At 34.3% G+C, this 17,302-nt stretch overlaps 1 protein-coding gene across 7 annotated transcripts in view; it reads right to left on the bottom strand.

The window, feature by feature from the left end:
• Nucleotides 1-3,362: 3,362 nt before the first annotated feature.
• LOC110116509 (ubiquitin carboxyl-terminal hydrolase 15) overlaps nt 3,363-17,302 on the bottom strand; it is a 31,823-nt gene continuing 17,883 nt past the window's right edge. The window contains exons 3-19 of one of the 7 annotated variants that reach the window (XM_028697771.1): nt 16,230-16,485; nt 15,543-15,679; nt 15,401-15,450; nt 14,719-15,026; nt 11,396-11,810; nt 10,876-11,299; nt 10,647-10,798; nt 10,475-10,563; nt 9,334-9,419; nt 9,086-9,245; nt 8,564-8,687; nt 8,292-8,449; nt 8,133-8,217; nt 4,683-4,895; nt 4,504-4,565; nt 3,798-4,285; nt 3,363-3,758 (exon numbers count right to left, since the gene is read on the bottom strand). In XM_028697771.1, coding sequence (XP_028553604.1) covers nt 3,847-4,285; nt 4,504-4,565; nt 4,683-4,895; nt 8,133-8,217; nt 8,292-8,449; nt 8,564-8,687; nt 9,086-9,245; nt 9,334-9,419; nt 10,475-10,563; nt 10,647-10,798; nt 10,876-11,299; nt 11,396-11,810; nt 14,719-15,026; nt 15,401-15,415 — 2,730 coding nt within the window. In that variant the 5' untranslated portion in view covers nt 15,416-15,450; nt 15,543-15,679; nt 16,230-16,485 and the 3' untranslated portion in view covers nt 3,363-3,758; nt 3,798-3,846. Of the gene's footprint in view, nt 4,286-4,503; nt 4,566-4,682; nt 4,896-8,132; nt 8,218-8,291; nt 8,450-8,563; nt 8,688-9,085; nt 9,246-9,333; nt 9,420-10,474; nt 10,564-10,646; nt 10,799-10,875; nt 11,300-11,395; nt 11,811-14,718; nt 15,027-15,400; nt 15,451-15,542; nt 15,680-16,229; nt 16,486-17,302 lie in introns of all 7 variants that reach the window. The other 6 variants (XM_020850093.2, XM_020850096.2, XM_020850095.2 and 3 more) reach the window with 6 other exon arrangements.

The following is a 17,302-nucleotide window of genomic DNA, read 5'->3' as shown; positions in this document are numbered from 1 at the left end:
TGAACATGAAAGCTGGAATAGAGCTCGAATAAATATGAGCAAGCTGATAATAAACAAACACAAACATGAACAAATACATGCCCGGCTTGATTCATTTTCAGCCCTAATGGTGGCTACCAGTGGTGAGACAACGGGAAGTGGCGACAGACAACAACTGCGGCAGTAGGCAGCCGGTCAGCGGGCGTCGATGGCGATATCCTGTGACGACGGTAGCAGGTGGCAGGCAGTGCAGCAATAAGGACGGTGGTTGCTATGGGCGACCAACGAAGCACTTGAGTGGTGTAAAGTGTTCTTGCTCAATTTGGGATATAACATTTTACCTCAAAAATGAATTAAAATGTAATACACTATACTTACCTAACTTGGGTTGACTTTTCATTCAACTAAACATCAAAAAGTCAAACAATAATGCATTTATTTTACTTCATATTCACTTTTTCTTCCAACCAATAAGCCTTTTAAATAAGAGAATTTTGAATTTATTTTCTTTTAGAAAATTTAAAATTGGAGAATATATATATGTTATTTATTTCTTAAATAAATATATTTAAATATTTTTTTCGAACTAAAATACTCTTGAATTCAAAGTAATGTTCTAATTTCTATAAATAACATTTCTTGCAAAAAATTAATCAACCAATTATATTCTCATTGTCATCTTCTTCTATGGTGATTATGATTCCCTAGTGATGATTTTGATATAAAGTTCAAATGTAATATTTTTTTTTTAATCTTTGTCTTTGTTTTTTATCTCTAGCTAGGCGACAAATATGTTAGACAATAAACCTTAAGCCTAAAAAGATATTTGATAAATCCCCAAAAATCATCTTGAATGAGCGCAAATCTTTGCACATATATATGAATTGAAAACTTTTAATATTAAATTTATGAACCATCTGAACTCCTCAACTTCAATTTCAACAAACGCACAGTGAAATTGAACATTTGGACGAGATGGGCCCAACGACAATAAAATCAGAACAATTAGAGCTCAATCGGGTCCTAATTAGTGGCTTGAAGAACATTTGAAAACTTATGAATATTAATTGGATGATCAAAAGATATCTAAATGGTGCATGGTTATAGTCAAATCGAGCGGATCGAATAGATGAATCTAACAAGCCCAAGTTTATAGAATTCTGATATCATTAAGGCACACAAACACTGAATGAAAGATTTGTGAGTGGGGATCCATATGGATTGTCCAATGGAATGCTCCTAATTTTTTTAATATGTATGAAGTCTGCAACTCTAAAAAATCTATAAATAGGCTCGACTTCCTACAAGACATGAACCTTTGGGTAGAGATTGGAGAAAGTTTTGAGGCTTCAAAGATCCTAGAGTTACACCCAAGCACTTTCATGAGCAAACTTCTGTCATGCAACAACTGATGGACCTCCTCCTAGTAGCCCATCACCGCTAGACCTCCCCAAATCACCGACCACTGCCAGACCTTCGCCTGGTTGTTGACCACCATCAAACCTCTTCCTAGGGTTGATCGCCGTCGGACCTCCGCCCGACCACCATACCATCGATGGACCTCTGCCCGACCGCCAGACAGCCGTTGGACCTCTGCTCTGTTGTTGCCGTCATACTTTCGATCTTCGTTATCCTACCATGGTCATTACAAACTCCTGAGTACCTATATGAAATTCGACAGACTCTCCATACTATTATAATTTCATGGTTTCCAAGTTAAGCAACTAGTCAACATTTATAACTCACTCAAATATAGCGAAATCTTCTCACCTAGATAAATCCCCATGATTTTTCTTTTTTGGTTTCCCACATAAACAATTTCTAGTGTTTTCTTGCTCTCTCAACTACATATTTGTGTGCAAGATATTCATGCATCGCTAAGACGAAAAAAACTCTCACTCCATCGCAACAAATTTATTAGTCCGCAACAATATTATATATAAGATTAACAACTTTGAATATTGCTTAAAATTTTATTCGGCCTTGATCGATACATGTTTGGTACATAATCAAGCATGCTTTGAAGGTTATTCGAAGCATATTTGTATTTTGGAGCCAAGAATTAATAATTGTCAAAAAAAAAAAAGTTCGAAATAATTTTTTATCATAGTTTAAAATAAGTTTGTAATAATAGTTGAATAAAGAAATATAGAGCAATACTTGTGTTTGATCTTATGTTCATATAGATTTGATGGTGTTGCGAGGATTTCTTATTGTTTCTTAAAGCAGCTTTTGAATATAAAAGTTTTAATTTTGGCACTAAAAAGTTGCTTTAAGAAGCAGTAATAAAGTCGTCCCAAACGAAGCCTAAGTTCATACTTAGAAAATTGAAAATACACAAGTTGTTTATGAAAATGGATTTAGTCCCAATAATTTTCAATATGTTTGTAAAATATTTTTAAATGATTTACAATTTTAATGAGAGTGTCATAAATCTTTATATTTCATAATAATATTTAAATTTTCAATATTTTATTTATAAATATTTTTATGTTGTTTTAGACTTTTAATGTTGTATTCAGAGTTATAATCTTAATAAATATCTTCCAATTTTAAAATACTTTACATATAAATTATGAAGGAAAAATGAATTAAGCATACATATTTATACTATAAGCCTATATCAACACTTAGGACTTGCAAGTTCCTATGGTCCATGTAGAGCTAAACAAAGCCCTGCATTAGATACTCATACCCACACCCATCCACGTACCCATGGGTGAGTATGAATGGGTACTCAACATCAGGGGGTAAACATATTTACATTGCTAATCACCATATTCAATATATTACCATAATCCTCACTATGCAGTGCACGGCACGAAACCACACTGCGACCACAATAAATTATGATATGTAGCTTGAAAGTTTACAGTCAGAGTAAAGAACAACAAGCCTCAAGACCATCAGTCCGTGACAAACTGCATTCCAAAAACGTGAAAAGTGAGTATGGATTGATACGGCAACCCGTAAGTCACCATGGGTAGGCGTGGATACCCAACCAGGACCCATGTAGAACTTTGGAGCTAAATTTCTCCATATTAGGGGAAAAAAAATATTTTATATGACTTTAGGTGTATGAAATTAAAGAAATATCTCAACAAATGCAACAAAATTAATAGCATCTGCAATGCACAAACAAAAATAATAAACATAAGCTTCATTTGGGACGGCTTTTTTATTGCTTCTTAAAGCAACTTTTCAATATAATTTTTTTAATTTTTATACTACAAAGCTGTTTTAAGAAGCAGTAAAAAACTGTCCCAAACAAAACCTTAGCCTAAACATTAGCTTTGATAAGTTTTTTTAGACAATCATTGCTAATAAAAGCACATGGCATATCATAACTTTGTTCATCTCAATGAAGTTTATATACTTCAACATACTATTAACTATTTGGTAATCAAATTGCTCCAGTAAACCATCAAAGTTCATGGTTCTCTTTACTCAGTAGCCAAGCCATATCAGGTTAAAAATTTCTACTAGATGTCTAATTACTACAAATATGAAGTCTGCTACTTATCTGATCAAATGCCTCATTCAAACTAAAAAAAAGCTGAGGCACAACCACTTACAGAATTTGGATCAACCAGAGGTTGCTAGAAAAAACTAATAACTACAAATCCTGATACTTACTGGGATTACTCCCCTTCTGTTCTAATAAACAAAAATGAATATATTCCTTGACTTATGTACACCGCCGAGTTGTCAGATTCGCATCGACAAATCCAATATAAGGCTTCGTTTGGGACGGCTTTTTCATTGCTTCTTAAAACGAAGTTTTAGCACAAAAATTAAAATTTTTGTACTAAAACTCTGTTTTAAGAAGCAACAAAAAATCCGTCCCAAACGAAGTCTAAGTATCCATCAAACTCTGAGCGATGAATTTGTACACGAAATAGTGCTACCCTGCGAACAATCTGAGCGATAAAAGGAGCCAAATATAGAAGAAATGGGGTCAAGTACCCCAGAGTCTTCATGATCAACAGTACTGAATGAATTTCTGGTGCTCTCAGTGGTAAAAGATGACTCATCTGAGCTTGTAAAGAGAGACCAATCACTTGATGTAGGATCAGAGAAGTCTGTGCTGATGACTGTATCTGTGTGAATTTCATTGCTGGAAAAGAAGCTCCTGGCTTTTTCAGGCCTTGAGTTCTTTTCAGCATTAGACAGTAGAGGGCAAGTTTCAGTTTCCTCAGGCTGCCCATGTCTTGAAGATTTCAGAGACTTCAGTGAATTATGCATTAGAGAGGGAGCTTGTAGTAGTGCTCGATTGATACAAACACTTGGAGGGCGTGGGAACGACCTAAATAACAATGGTCAATTATTTTTAACTTTTTCCTTCTGCTTTTGTAATAATTTAGGCTTCGTTTGAGACCGTTTTTTTATTGCTTCTTAAAGCAGCTTCCTATTATAAAAATTTTAGGAAGCTGCTTTAAAAAGCAGAAAAAAAAAAAAAAAACCGTCCCAAACGATGCGTTAATCAATGGTTTTATCCTAACATAGAGTATTTGATGATTTTACCTTGAGTAAAATAACATGTATGCACCTTCAGACATAACCTGACTCAATGGCACAACCTGCACCTGTAACAGTATGAACTCAAGTAAGATGACATGTCTTCACACGCACAAGAGAGAGAGAGAGAGAGAGAGAGAGAGAGTATATGGTAGTAAATATAAAATTTGATGATTATTACATACCTCGGAGTCATCAATTCGAAACCAAGTTCCTTGAATGTCTTTGACATAGGACACATAATGACCAGAGAAGGATGTATTTAAAGTGTCCAAATGAACGACAACAGCATATAGAATGTAGAGAGGAGGGCTATCAGCAGACCCAGTGACAAATGGAATCATGTCCAGTAAGTCTGGAAAGGTGACACATTTATTGATTTTCCCATATTTCCCTGTCTAATAAAGCAACGGTCATCAGTTTGAGCTAAAAGATGAGTCACTGTTGTGGACCAGAACACTTAAAAAAACAAAAGGTTACAGATTTACAAACTTCTATGGCGTTGAATGGATAAATTGCAAGTAATTGTGGAAAATATCATTGGAATGCAATTGTAATTGTTTCATGTTTTTCTTCATACCATCGTATACTGCCATATTTGAAATTTTTTTTTTTCTTGATGAGATTGACTTGTTTCCATGCACACTAACACAAATGTTGTTACTGTAGTTATATTGCTGTTCTATGCACACATAAAAACTAAAAAAAAAAAGAGAAGATTAATGATTAGGAATATTTATCAAATGCTCCAATTCAATTTTGAAGCGGACAAATAATTTTGATGAACTGAAATTATGAATGCTAAATGCAAAAAAAAAAAGGAAACATTTTGGTGTGCACACTTTCTTGAACTTCGACAAAGAGATGCACTTCAGAATGAAATGAAGCAAAATGACTGTTCTTCATTTACTGTTGACGGTAAAATCAAATTTTTGAATAGACATCAAATGATTTTTTAAATCACTTCTTCATAACTCCAAATCCTGCGTTGAAGTTGAGCTTTACATGATATTTCTTAGGTAAATTTTCACCAACTCGATTTAATTTTTTTTATATTATATGCGTGTCATTTTACAGCAAATCACAAACCCAACATCAACAAGAAAATGAAGGAGTTTAAGCTTGTTGTGTCCGGGAAATCAAGCAGGGAGAGTAAGGATCGATCTTAATTGCCTCAAATTTTCAATCACACACACAAGCACTCAATCAAAGAATAGAGAAACTAGATTTTTATCTGGAAAAAATAAGAAAAAAAATCATGGAACCAGTCCACATCTTCTACAAGTATGAAAAAATTATAAGGCGCATCCCTTACCACATAATTGGAGAAGGCATCAAAACAATGCAAGATAATGACCCAAGTAATAAAAATTCAACAACTATTACATAGAATGGAAGTTGCTGTTGTCCATGGGGGAACAATTCAACCGGAAGTTTCAGCAATGAATGATGGAGGATCATAGTTAGAATGTACTCGGTGATAATTGTGGTTAAAGTTTGTTGGCAGTGAAGATATATATCTAGAGGTAGCCATTATGCAAGTCGATAGTTGGTGAGATGGCTGGTGAGAGTTGTGGTGTAACAAGATGTATTAGTACACAAACATATATAATATTGTATTATCTTAATTAATACTGAGCTGGCTCTGATACCATGAAGAACTCAAACAGCAAGAACAAGAAGAGAAAGAGAACGAGGGAAGAAAACAGGAAACAAAAAGAGAAATCTCTCCTTGTATTCGTATAAGATACATTTATATATAGAGCGTGAGGATGGCCTTATTACATATGAGCCAATAGTTAAGTGCCACCTCCATATTAATTAAGATAATACAATATTATATATGTTTGTGCACTAATAAGATGTAATTAATATTTAAGTCTTACGGGAGAACGTTGTGGTGTAACTGGCGAGCATTGTGACGCCAATATTACAAGATAGGTAACATTTATAACGCTGATCTTTCCAAAGGATTCTTGTGGTGACATGTCATGTGGGCAATGACTTTACATAGGTTGTGTAGGCAGCGACTGGTTATAGGATTTATGGAAGGATTTGGGTCACCTTCTGAAATAGAAAATGTCCTAGAATGAACTGAGTAATAGAATATTTATAGTTTCATTAAGGTAAATATGGTTCTTATCTAGCATTTTTCTCATACTTATCAACACCAAAAGGTGTAGATCACACCCTCCCATAATCCAATCATAATCATAAAATGTTGCCCCTAAAATAACCAGGACTGACTTGCTCAAATTTACATCAACACAAGCGATTAACAATGCCCGACACCGATGATATATCTTCTCAGCGTTTTGAATATATCATGTCATAGATCTTGGCAGCACAAGTGTATCAATGTTATCAGAACAAAAAACAAGTGGTCAAATTTCCAAGAATAAAGTTAAGAAGTTTGTTGCCTCCTTATTGGGGTCCTTAAAAAAGAAACCTTGATATTTTACATGAACCAACTCCTATTTTACAGAGAATATATTTTGTTGACCTCTAAAAAGGTCAGCAGAACTTTATTTCTAAATTGGCATTGGCTCATCACATTAAAACAAGCGCAGTTTTAACTCACCCATCACAACCAAGAATCAATAGGCACTCCTCCGAGGTTGTGACTATAGCCTAAAAATTCAATTTTGAAAAACCCTTCAAGCACCATATGCTGTCAATTAGCCTCAATTAGGCAAACTCAAAGTTGCCTATTCATCTTGTTCTTGCAATTTTCTATAATGCTTTTGTGATTTTTTATTACTTTTTTTGGTTTTGCTTGCAGAGGATCACCTTGTTATTTCTTCCTTCTTGATCTCCAAAGTAAGAAAGAATTCCTTCAATTATTTTCTTGAGATAAGAGCCTTCCAGGCTGGTTGTCAATTTCATAAGTGTATAGAAGGAAAGAGCATATGGAGGAGAATATTGTGAGAAAATGTACTAAAAGACAGACGATAAGAAAAGACCATTTAGAGAGAATAATGAGAGAGAGAAGAAGGAAGAGGACAGAAGGAATCTTTTCAAAATTCCTTCACTCAGAGAATAATACAGTCCTTAAAACTCATATTTATAGTAGATTACAAGTTGGAATTTGAATATAGATAACGAATAAAATTCCTTATAATCAAATTTGAAAAAAAATATAATACTAAAAAAATCAAATGAATCTAAAATTGAAATAAAATCTTAAAAATATTCTAGAATACTAGAATTAGCCAATATTCTAAAGCTTTGCCAATTATGAGTGCAGGTTTAGAATTTTTATTTGTTCTCATGAATTAAAGTTCGGTTTGAAGCTTTATATCATGACTAAGGCTTCATTTGGGACGGCTTTCTTACTGCTTCTTAAAGCAGCTTTTTTATACAAAAATTAAAATTTTTGTATAAAAAAGCTGCTTTAAGAAGCAGTAAGAAAGCCGTTCCAAATGAAGCCTAAATTGTAAGAAATCCAAATTCTTGATAGAAGTTAACCTTAACAATATCTTCCATGAATTTTAATATTTTAGAATATTAAAATTATCCATATTTCTTCTTCTCTGGCATATTATTATATACAAGGAAAAAACTATGTCAATATAGTCAGAGAGTATAATTACTAAGGCAGACAATCAAAGCCAAGAACAATGTCCAATTGTTACCTGGAATCTCTTCAGAACTATTGTTAAGATATTTGGTACCTCGTGCAAACTCAACTGTTTCCTTGCTCTAACATATGTGGAGCACCTACGATGGTTTGCAGACAGTATTAAAAAAAGCACCTAAACATTCAAAACAAAAAAGGAAGTACTATGCCAAACCTTCCACATCTATACATATTTTCTCCATCCAAATCCTCCGGGGCCGTAAACTGCGTTAGGGCATCTTCTAAAGATTCAACCCACCCATAGATCTCCAGCGTAAGATCCATAATATTTTCATATCGTTCAGACTCATGATGACATCTCAAGCACTTAACCTAATTCAAGAGCATAAACAAGATAAGTAATCTCTTTAAAAGGAAAAGAGAAAAAAATGAAAAAGATAATCCCCATTAATGAAAATAATAGAGGTCCAATGATAGAAACATTGCCTTAGATTTAAGGCGACCACCAAAAATCTGTTGTACAAGAGTAGTTTCTTGCAGTCCAGGATCAACCTTCTTCTCACCACCCAGATCCCGAAGGCAAACAGCTTGCATGGACATAACTAAAAGTCTGGTGCATATTAACGACGACTTTTTAAGCAACTTGAGCTTCGAATGTAAAGAAGCAAAAGTTTGTTTGGAAAAAGTATCATTATTTATTAAAGATATTTTTCTTTTTTTGGAAATTTACATACATACCACTTTATTTCATGCTATTTACATATCTAACATCCAAAACATTAATATTACATGCCTACTGCCCATATAAAACTTTAATATCAAATATATCACTCCTATAATTCATTCATAACATTTATACCATCCTATAAACTTTAATATTTCATTTCATGCACCAAAATTTGTTTTATGAGTGGTAAGCATGTAATATTAATGTTTTGCATGTTAGATATGTAAATAGCGTGAAATAAAGTGGTATGTATGTAAATCCCCCTTTTTTTTTCACCGAACCTTAGAAACTCATGAGCATCTTCCTGTTTTCCGCCACCAATTCGACAACCATCGCTCATGTTTGAAAGAATTTTACTTGGAGATAGAGGGCCACCACCTTCCAATAGCTCTGCAATGTGTTGCTCAAGTTCGCACATCAGGCACCAATCTGTTATCCGACCTAAAAAATCCAAAACATCTCAGGCTGTAACTATCCATAATATCCATATATGATCAGTAGGAAATTAATTGGAGCACTCTGAAATTACAGGTTCTTGAGTGTGATCTATGAAGTAAGTAGACCATTATAGGCTTTGTGAAGGTCAGACACTGCAAGACAGCGTTGGCATAGCAACTGCAAGAAAAGGGTTGTCAAGTGAATGAAGATCATTAAAGGAAATATTTGCAGCAAAAATTTGGCAAGAATTGAAACTTAGGCTTCGTTTGAGACGACTTTTTTAATGCTTCTTAAAGCAGCTTTTTAGTAAAAAGTTAAAATTTTTGTACTAAAAAGCTGCTTCACCGAAGCAGAAAGAAAGCCGGCCCAAACAAAATCTTAATCTCCCGATTGACACCAAACTCATAAACTAAAGCATTTAGATCCTATGTTCTTGGAAAATATTCAAGGCAACTAAATTATTTGAATGTTAATAATCTAAAATAGGTCTAAAGATTCCTTCAGAATGCTTGACATTTGTGAAATGGAAAGTTATACTTAAATGGAATCCTCAAGGCTCAAATTGCAAGTAAAAATTTCACTATTGGGTCAAGAATAGTTAAGGACAAAGAGGCTTAAACCTTAAAAAGGATGAATTTTAATTTTTATGAGTCACTCTTTCTTCTAATTAGAAAGTTACATTTATTGGCTATGCCAAAAGATTTGTCCCACTCATTGCATACATCTTCTCTTCTACAGAGAGAGTTTGGAATGTAAGAAAGAGAAAATAAATTGTGTCAGGAGCTCCTACTGCATTTCTGCATTAGTAACACAAGCCAGATAATCGAAATAGGAGATTTGATCAAAAATTCATCTTGCAATTATTTTCCATGGGAAAGTAGAATACAAAAAGCCAAAAGTGAAGGAATAGTACAAATTCCCACGCACTGTATCCTTGGCTATAAAACATGCTTTACATAAGAATTTGAGTTAAAAGTCCTTTCATACAATATTGATGAAAGCTAAATCATCTTAGATTTTCACTGGCACACAATCCTTAAGAATTGATCAATTATTTGAGATCTATGGGCTCATAAACAAATCCTCAAACCAATATCCAACAATGCATGAAAAAGGTTCCAAAATCAATTTCATATTAGTTAGGCTCTCTCCGAAGTAAAATCATGTAAAAAAAAAGGTTAAAAACTTAAAAGTTACAAAAGTAAAAGTGTAAAACACAACACCAGATGTACCTGTTTCCACAATTAAGAAGGCCCCTTGGTGATATGCCTGACACATCACACTGGAAAAGCTTCACAATTTCTTCATATGGAAAAAGCAGCTAAATAATGTGACACAAAATGAATTGGTGAGGAATTAAGAAGCCTACAAAATTTGATGAAATAACTTTATTAAAAAATAAACCTTATTTCTTTTATAACCATTGATCAACCCAACAAGACGACTCTTAGGATTTCTTGAAGAAGTTCTTGATGTTTTGAGAGTCATTTCTTTCCCGTTTGTTATTCCTTTGAAACATTGTTCAGGGCTGCTTGTGGGAACAGATGGTGGGATTCCTATATAACAGTAAAAACAGCCTAAGAACACAACGCATGAAGTACATTATGAAAATTGCAAAAAAGCTTTATATAACCTCCATTTGTTACTTGAGATTGGCATTGTCTTGGCGCTCTTGCTACTGACTTGTCAGGATCCAGAATGTATGGGGGTTTTTTATAAATCAAGTTTCGTTTAACTAAGTTTTCTTCAGCTGAGGGCCTCAAGCCTGAAGTTACAAAAGATGATGAAAATCTATCTTCATATGAAATAAAATTCTTCCCTGCTTCACCTCCGTTTGTTGCATTCTCATGAGAACCAGTGGGGTATCTTTGTTTGAATGAGCTAGTTGCTTCTCCTGTTGATTTCCTGAGTTCAGCTACATTTGGTATGCTCTTGTTTTCATCCTTTAATCTTTGGGACTGAGAAGCAGAATTTCTGACAGTGGATCCATTATTCTGAATGCCTGTGCTATCATATTTCTGATGCTCATTTGTTTCAGTAAAATTCCCAGGTCCGGACTGAAACCATCAGAGGGTTTAAACATGCAAAAATCAAAAATCAAAATTAATTATTGATTTAAGATAATGCCGCAGATGGAACAAAATGATACCAACCTCAACTTCAAACAAAGCATCCTGAAGCAAAGTGTCTGGGGAGCTCCCATCCACCAATCGAGCATCAGCACAAGTGTTATTGGTGCCAACAATAATGCTCGCTTCATCACTTAACATTTCTCTTTTTGGTCTACCTCGAATTCTCAAGCCATTATCTGACAAATTTCTTTCAGGGTGTGTAACAGTAGGTGCATCAGTTCTCCAATAGGATGCTTCATCAGAATGAACACTGCTGTGCTGATGCTGCTTTGTGTAACTTCCATTAAAATCTCTTGAGACATCTGTGATGGACCCTCTATGGATAGAATCGGTGATAGAACCACGACCAGCGGAAAAATTCACAACACCATTTTGCCATTGCTGACATTCTTCCTTATGTCCCTGCCGCCAGTGTACTATTTGGCATTTCCCAGAGCTGCAAACACATGATGAAGAGAACTTCTGAAGAAATTGAAAATTTTTAAGTTATACCTGACAAGCTGTTTAAAAAGAAGAATAATGTAAAAAGGCATCACCCACCAAACTTTACAGAATTATGATAATCATAATTGATTAAAAAAAAAGAAAATATGATCTAAAGTAAAGAACAATTAGAATTCCAAGTTAGCCGATTGTATATTGTCAAGTTCTGTACCATCCAAATGTTCCAGTAGATGGCACATGGAAGCTGGAACATATTCTGGAGCAGACTTAAATTGAAAAATAGAAATGGGCAGGGCATGCTTCAACATCAAAGATAAATACTTACGAAGGTTTTTTTTTTTTTTAATCATTGCTTATAAAGGGTGCACATAAGAACCCCCAAACAGATCTTTTATGGTAAGAGGTAATGAACCATTGAACTGGAATAAAAACAATTATGTCCCTAATACTCAGTACACATCTGAACTAAATATATGCATTATAACAAGAAAAATTAGGAAACCAAGGCCTAAATTTCAAAATAACTAAAATAAGGAATTGATAGGTGAACTTGGACATAAGAACTTGTGGCATCTTGCATAATAAGCTTTTGATTATTTCAAGACTTACTTATTCAAGTTAAATCAGAGAAATGCATACAAACAACATGGAAAGAAACTTCGCTTTTCCATCTCTGATTGACAGAAATTTTGTTGGAAGTAAAACACAAAATGAAACAAACGAAGAAAAGAAAAAAAATGGAAATGACCGACAGGAATAACACGGAAAAACATGAAATTGGGAAAGAATCACGGACCCGCACCACACTAAGAAATTCACAATTAAATTTGGGAGAAATTGTACAATTCTCTCTCCTCACTCTATCATTTGTCTCACTTCACTTCATTATTCATTCACTTAACATAATAGACAAAGAAACACACTTAAATTACACAAAAAAAACACAACCCTTAAAGTTAAGCATGAAAATCAAGAAATAAAATTGTCCAGCCCAACTCATAGTGCCCCAGTGCTGGGGTTTGGAGCACCGCGACAGTCTACTCTCTATTCCAGCTTGAGTTGCAGCACAACAATATTGACTCTGGAGTGTCACAATGCTCCGCTCTCTGCGCCAAGTCAAGATTACAATGTTACTGCGTTGCATCTTACTACATTGTACCACACAAATGTACAGTGCTGCAACGCTCTAATGTACAGTGCTGCAACGCTCTAATGTACAATGCTAAAACGCTCTAATGTACAGCGTCACGATGTTGTACAATTGTACAGAAAAAAAAATCTCCTTGGTTTAGGGGGAGCCCCTTGCAACCCGACAAGTTTGAATAATGGAATTGAGATCCGAGCCAACAATACAACCTGATTGATTGACGCAATCAGATTCCACAAAAATTCTAATAAATTTAGATAGAGAAACACAAACACACATATCAAAAAGTCCACCAAAGCCCCACCACCATGGGAAGTTGAAATTAATCCATTAACTTTTTTTTCAATGCATTTTCCCACCTCCAAGCACTTTCTTATGCTCAGCTTCCATAATGCTCTAACACCTGCCTAGTTGATAGAAGAAGACTAAACTTTTTTTTTTCTCCTTTTGTGGACACACCATCTTTCTATATTGTTTTGTTTGAAACCCCTCATCTTTCATTGATACTTGTCGACATAATTTTCTTTACAACCAAACAAATCTAAGAAACAACATATAAGAAAATGGAGTTTATTTTATGTTATCATGGGACAACAGGAAAGGTAAGTAAATAACATGAAATTTCAGCAATTCACACCTCTTCATAATTAATTTGAAAACATTCACTACAGCCTCAGCCTTATGTAACCATTTATGTGGGCTTTATAAATCATGCTTCTACATTCATTCTTATTGAGAGCGGCATGAGATGTTAAACTCTAACTTGTGCTAATCTCCTGGCACAACCACTAGCTATATGTTACATTAGTCCTACCCCTTTTAAAAAAAATCAAAATCAATTTTCATTTCCTTCCATTCATTCACTTAGTATCCAAAAGTTCCCTAAGTTTCCATTTGTGGTTCTCCTGTCCTACATAAGTAGGTGCCTTTACCATTCCAATTTTCAGGTTTACCAGATTTCATGAGTAAGGCTTCGAGTCTCCTCATTGCCCGAGGTCTTTCTCACATATTTTTCCTTTCCCTTCACAATTCTGTGTCTTTAATCTTCATAGAAACTAATGTAGCCCAAAACATACTTTTGGTTCTCACTTTGGTGTAGACTAATAAATCATGGATCTACATTGGAATCATAAATGCTATTAATCATGGATCGTGTCTTAACATTTCAGAAAATAAGTACACTAAATTGATTCCATTTGCACCTATGAGCATCATTGTTTCCCGGGGTCAGTAACTCTTACAATAATTAAGGAGCCTTTTCTTCTTCTTCTTTTTACATACCATCAATATAATATTTGACCAGACATATCACAAGAACCACGCACTTACAACTGCAAATAAAACTATCATAAAAACCAAACAAAAGGTTGGCATAGGTCTTTAAATAAAATATCTTACTCTTTGATTGCAAAAATGGCAAAATCTTTTCAGACCCTTGTGATAATTTTAACTAAATTAACGTCTAGTCAAATCACTAAAACTACCAATCCAAATCCTCTTTCTTCCATTTTCTATTCTATTTATTGTTGAAGAAGAGATCATTATATTCATAAAGTCTATATTTCTCTTACTAAACTATTCAACATTTATCAAGATCAACTTGTAAATGAAAAAAAAAAGGTAAAAACAATTTTGCATAAACCTGAAATAACTTGATAAGAAAATAATTTAAGAAACTTGAGGAGAAAAGAAAAGGTCAAGAATAAGAAACTCACTAAACTGCAGAGATTAATAAATACAGCATTGATCTTACCAGTATCCAACAGACTTGCATCTGGAACAGCGAGATGTGGCAGGGGCATAGCATTTGGCACACACATGAGTGTCATTTTTCCATAAAGGAACTACTGGTAAAATATCAGCTGAAGCCATAACTTCTTCTCTAAAAGACTCTTCTGCTGCTAGCTGAGCAAGTATGTTTGCCTTCGCCGCCTTCTTTGAAGTATCATTCCACTTGCCAAGAATAATGTAGATGATGACAGGCAACACAACCAAAACCATAAAAAGAACAGGTATATCAGCTTCCCTTGGCTTGAGCATGTCCACCTGACATAACTTCCTCTCAAAATGGCATTTGAAAAAGTTAGCAAAGTTAGTAATCTGCTCAACCTTAGGCTTCGTTTGAGACGGCTTATTTACTGCTTCTTAAAGCAGCTTGCTAGTACAAAAACTTTTTTTACTGCTTCTTAAAACAGCTTGAGAATTTTTGTACTAGCAAGCTGCTTTAAGAAGCAGTAAAAAAGCCGTCTCAAACGAAGCCTTAGATGCCCAAATGGTATTCATTGATCTAAAGAGAACATAAATTACTTAACCAAAGAAATAAAATGAAAATTTTCATAATAACTTGTAACCTAACTGCAAACAAAACTAGGTTAAAATGAGATTAGTTAAGCATTAATGCATGAAAATAAGACAAAGCTTTCTCAATAATCTACCTTTAGGAAGCTCATAAAACTGGAGATTCAGTTCTTTCCTGATACACATTCTGAAAAGAAAGAGGATCAAACATCAGTAACTGTAGACAAAGCTATGAAAACAGGACTGAGAAAGTATACATATAAAATCAAAGAAACTTACAGATCTTAGTGAACAAGCAATCATTGAAGGAGAGAAACAAGGTCCAAATTTGGTCAATTATAGCCCTCGATAAGGTTCAAAAAAGAGGACGACAGCCATAAGTTATGGTTTACTAATCAAGCAAGTTCAACAAAAACCTGGACATGATAGGGAAATTCCTACATCAGAACAACCGAGCTGCCATAATAGACCTAACTTCACAATTTCCATTAATAAAGGAGAAAGACTAGAGAGAAGTACTCTTTAACAATTGTTTCAAAAATGAATGGAAAAAATCGTACAACGAATCTGCAAAAAGGACAAGATTTCGATTGAAAAAAAAAAGTAAAAAAAAAACAAAAGATCACCACATTTGCACCTCAAGTTAGGAAAAATAAGCTGTTGAAGATGAAAGGGGAAAACTAAGAGACGGGAAACTTCACCAAGTCCTCATTTTTACCCCCAAAAGCACATGAAATATAGCAATTGTGTCTCTCATCGAGCTAACCTACGTAGAGGTAAAACTCTAGAAGAAATAAATGGACTTTAAAAAAAAAAGAAAGAAATAAAGCTTTTCCCACTCCAAAAACACTGGAAATTGCTCTAAGATCCCATAGACAAAAGAAAAGAGAAGAAGAAAAACACAGCAGAGAGATTCACTTACTACGACGGATGTTGGTAAGACGAATGAAAGCAAAAGTCTCTTACCTCTGGGAATTAGGGAGCCAAGTCCACTATACCAGCTCCGCATCTTCTCGAGATTCGGCGATTCCTCAGTACTTCCAATAAAGAAGCAAAGAAAAGCGCGAGGTCTCTCTCTCCTCTCTCCTCCCTGGCTTCACCTCTCCCCCTCTCTCTCTCTGCTGCCCTTGCTTCACCTCTCTCTCTCTCTCTCGCTCCCGTACACAGACCTCACTCCCTCAGTTTCACTGATAAGCTCTAGTCGTTGCTTCAGCTCTTCTGCCTACCAAAACAAATAATAATGAACAAAAAGAATTGGAACACCAAAAACTTCACGTAATTTTCAAGAAAGGAATTTTGAGTTTTGAAAAGTTTTAAGGAGCAAAACAATAATTAATAAAAATTTAAAAAAGGAGTAAGCATATCAAATTATGTGAAGAATGTGTCAAATTTGACGTATTTAGAATGAACGAATGCGTCAAATTGTTTGGTGCATTTAAATTGCGTGAAATACATTAAATTATTCGGTGCATTCATGATAATTTGATGTAATCCGATTGCTCAACCTGTCATTTGCTCGACAAGCGTGTGCATTGAACTAATCACATCAAGACGTATATGTTAAGTAATTGTTAGTTAAAGAAATTGAATTAAGCGCATTTGGAAAGTTTATTAAGCTTATTTATTAAATAAAGAGATTGAATTAACCAAAATTAAAAATATTTATTAGCTAGAAAATTAAATAGATTTGTATTGTTAACATGTAACCCATTGAAACTCCTCTATATAAGTGATGCATGTATAGCGGGAGATAAACATTTAGTGGAGTTGCTTGTAATAGTTTTTCTTTTGTAAAATACTTGAGTTCTTAATTTTTTCAGTTTTCACTATGATGTATTGTCATATTTTAGAAAAGGTTGGAGGCATCCCAACAAAAAATTAGTTTGATATTGTAAGCGCACGATTGAAGGACTGCATGACTAAGTCTTCCAATACTCTGCTAGAGCTGAAGGCAAGGTAGAACAAATTTGTAGATATTTCATGCATGAATGGACAAAGCATAGGGACTATTTATTTTTGAAATTACATGACAGAGCTAT

The sequence above is a fragment of the Dendrobium catenatum genome, unplaced genomic scaffold (assembly GCF_001605985.2).
Source record: "Dendrobium catenatum unplaced genomic scaffold, ASM160598v2 fragScaff_scaffold_993, whole genome shotgun sequence".
NCBI classification, from domain to species: domain Eukaryota; kingdom Viridiplantae; phylum Streptophyta; class Magnoliopsida; order Asparagales; family Orchidaceae; genus Dendrobium; species Dendrobium catenatum.
Note: the sequence above shows the minus strand (reverse complement) of the source record. Positions and strands in the feature narration are given on the sequence as shown.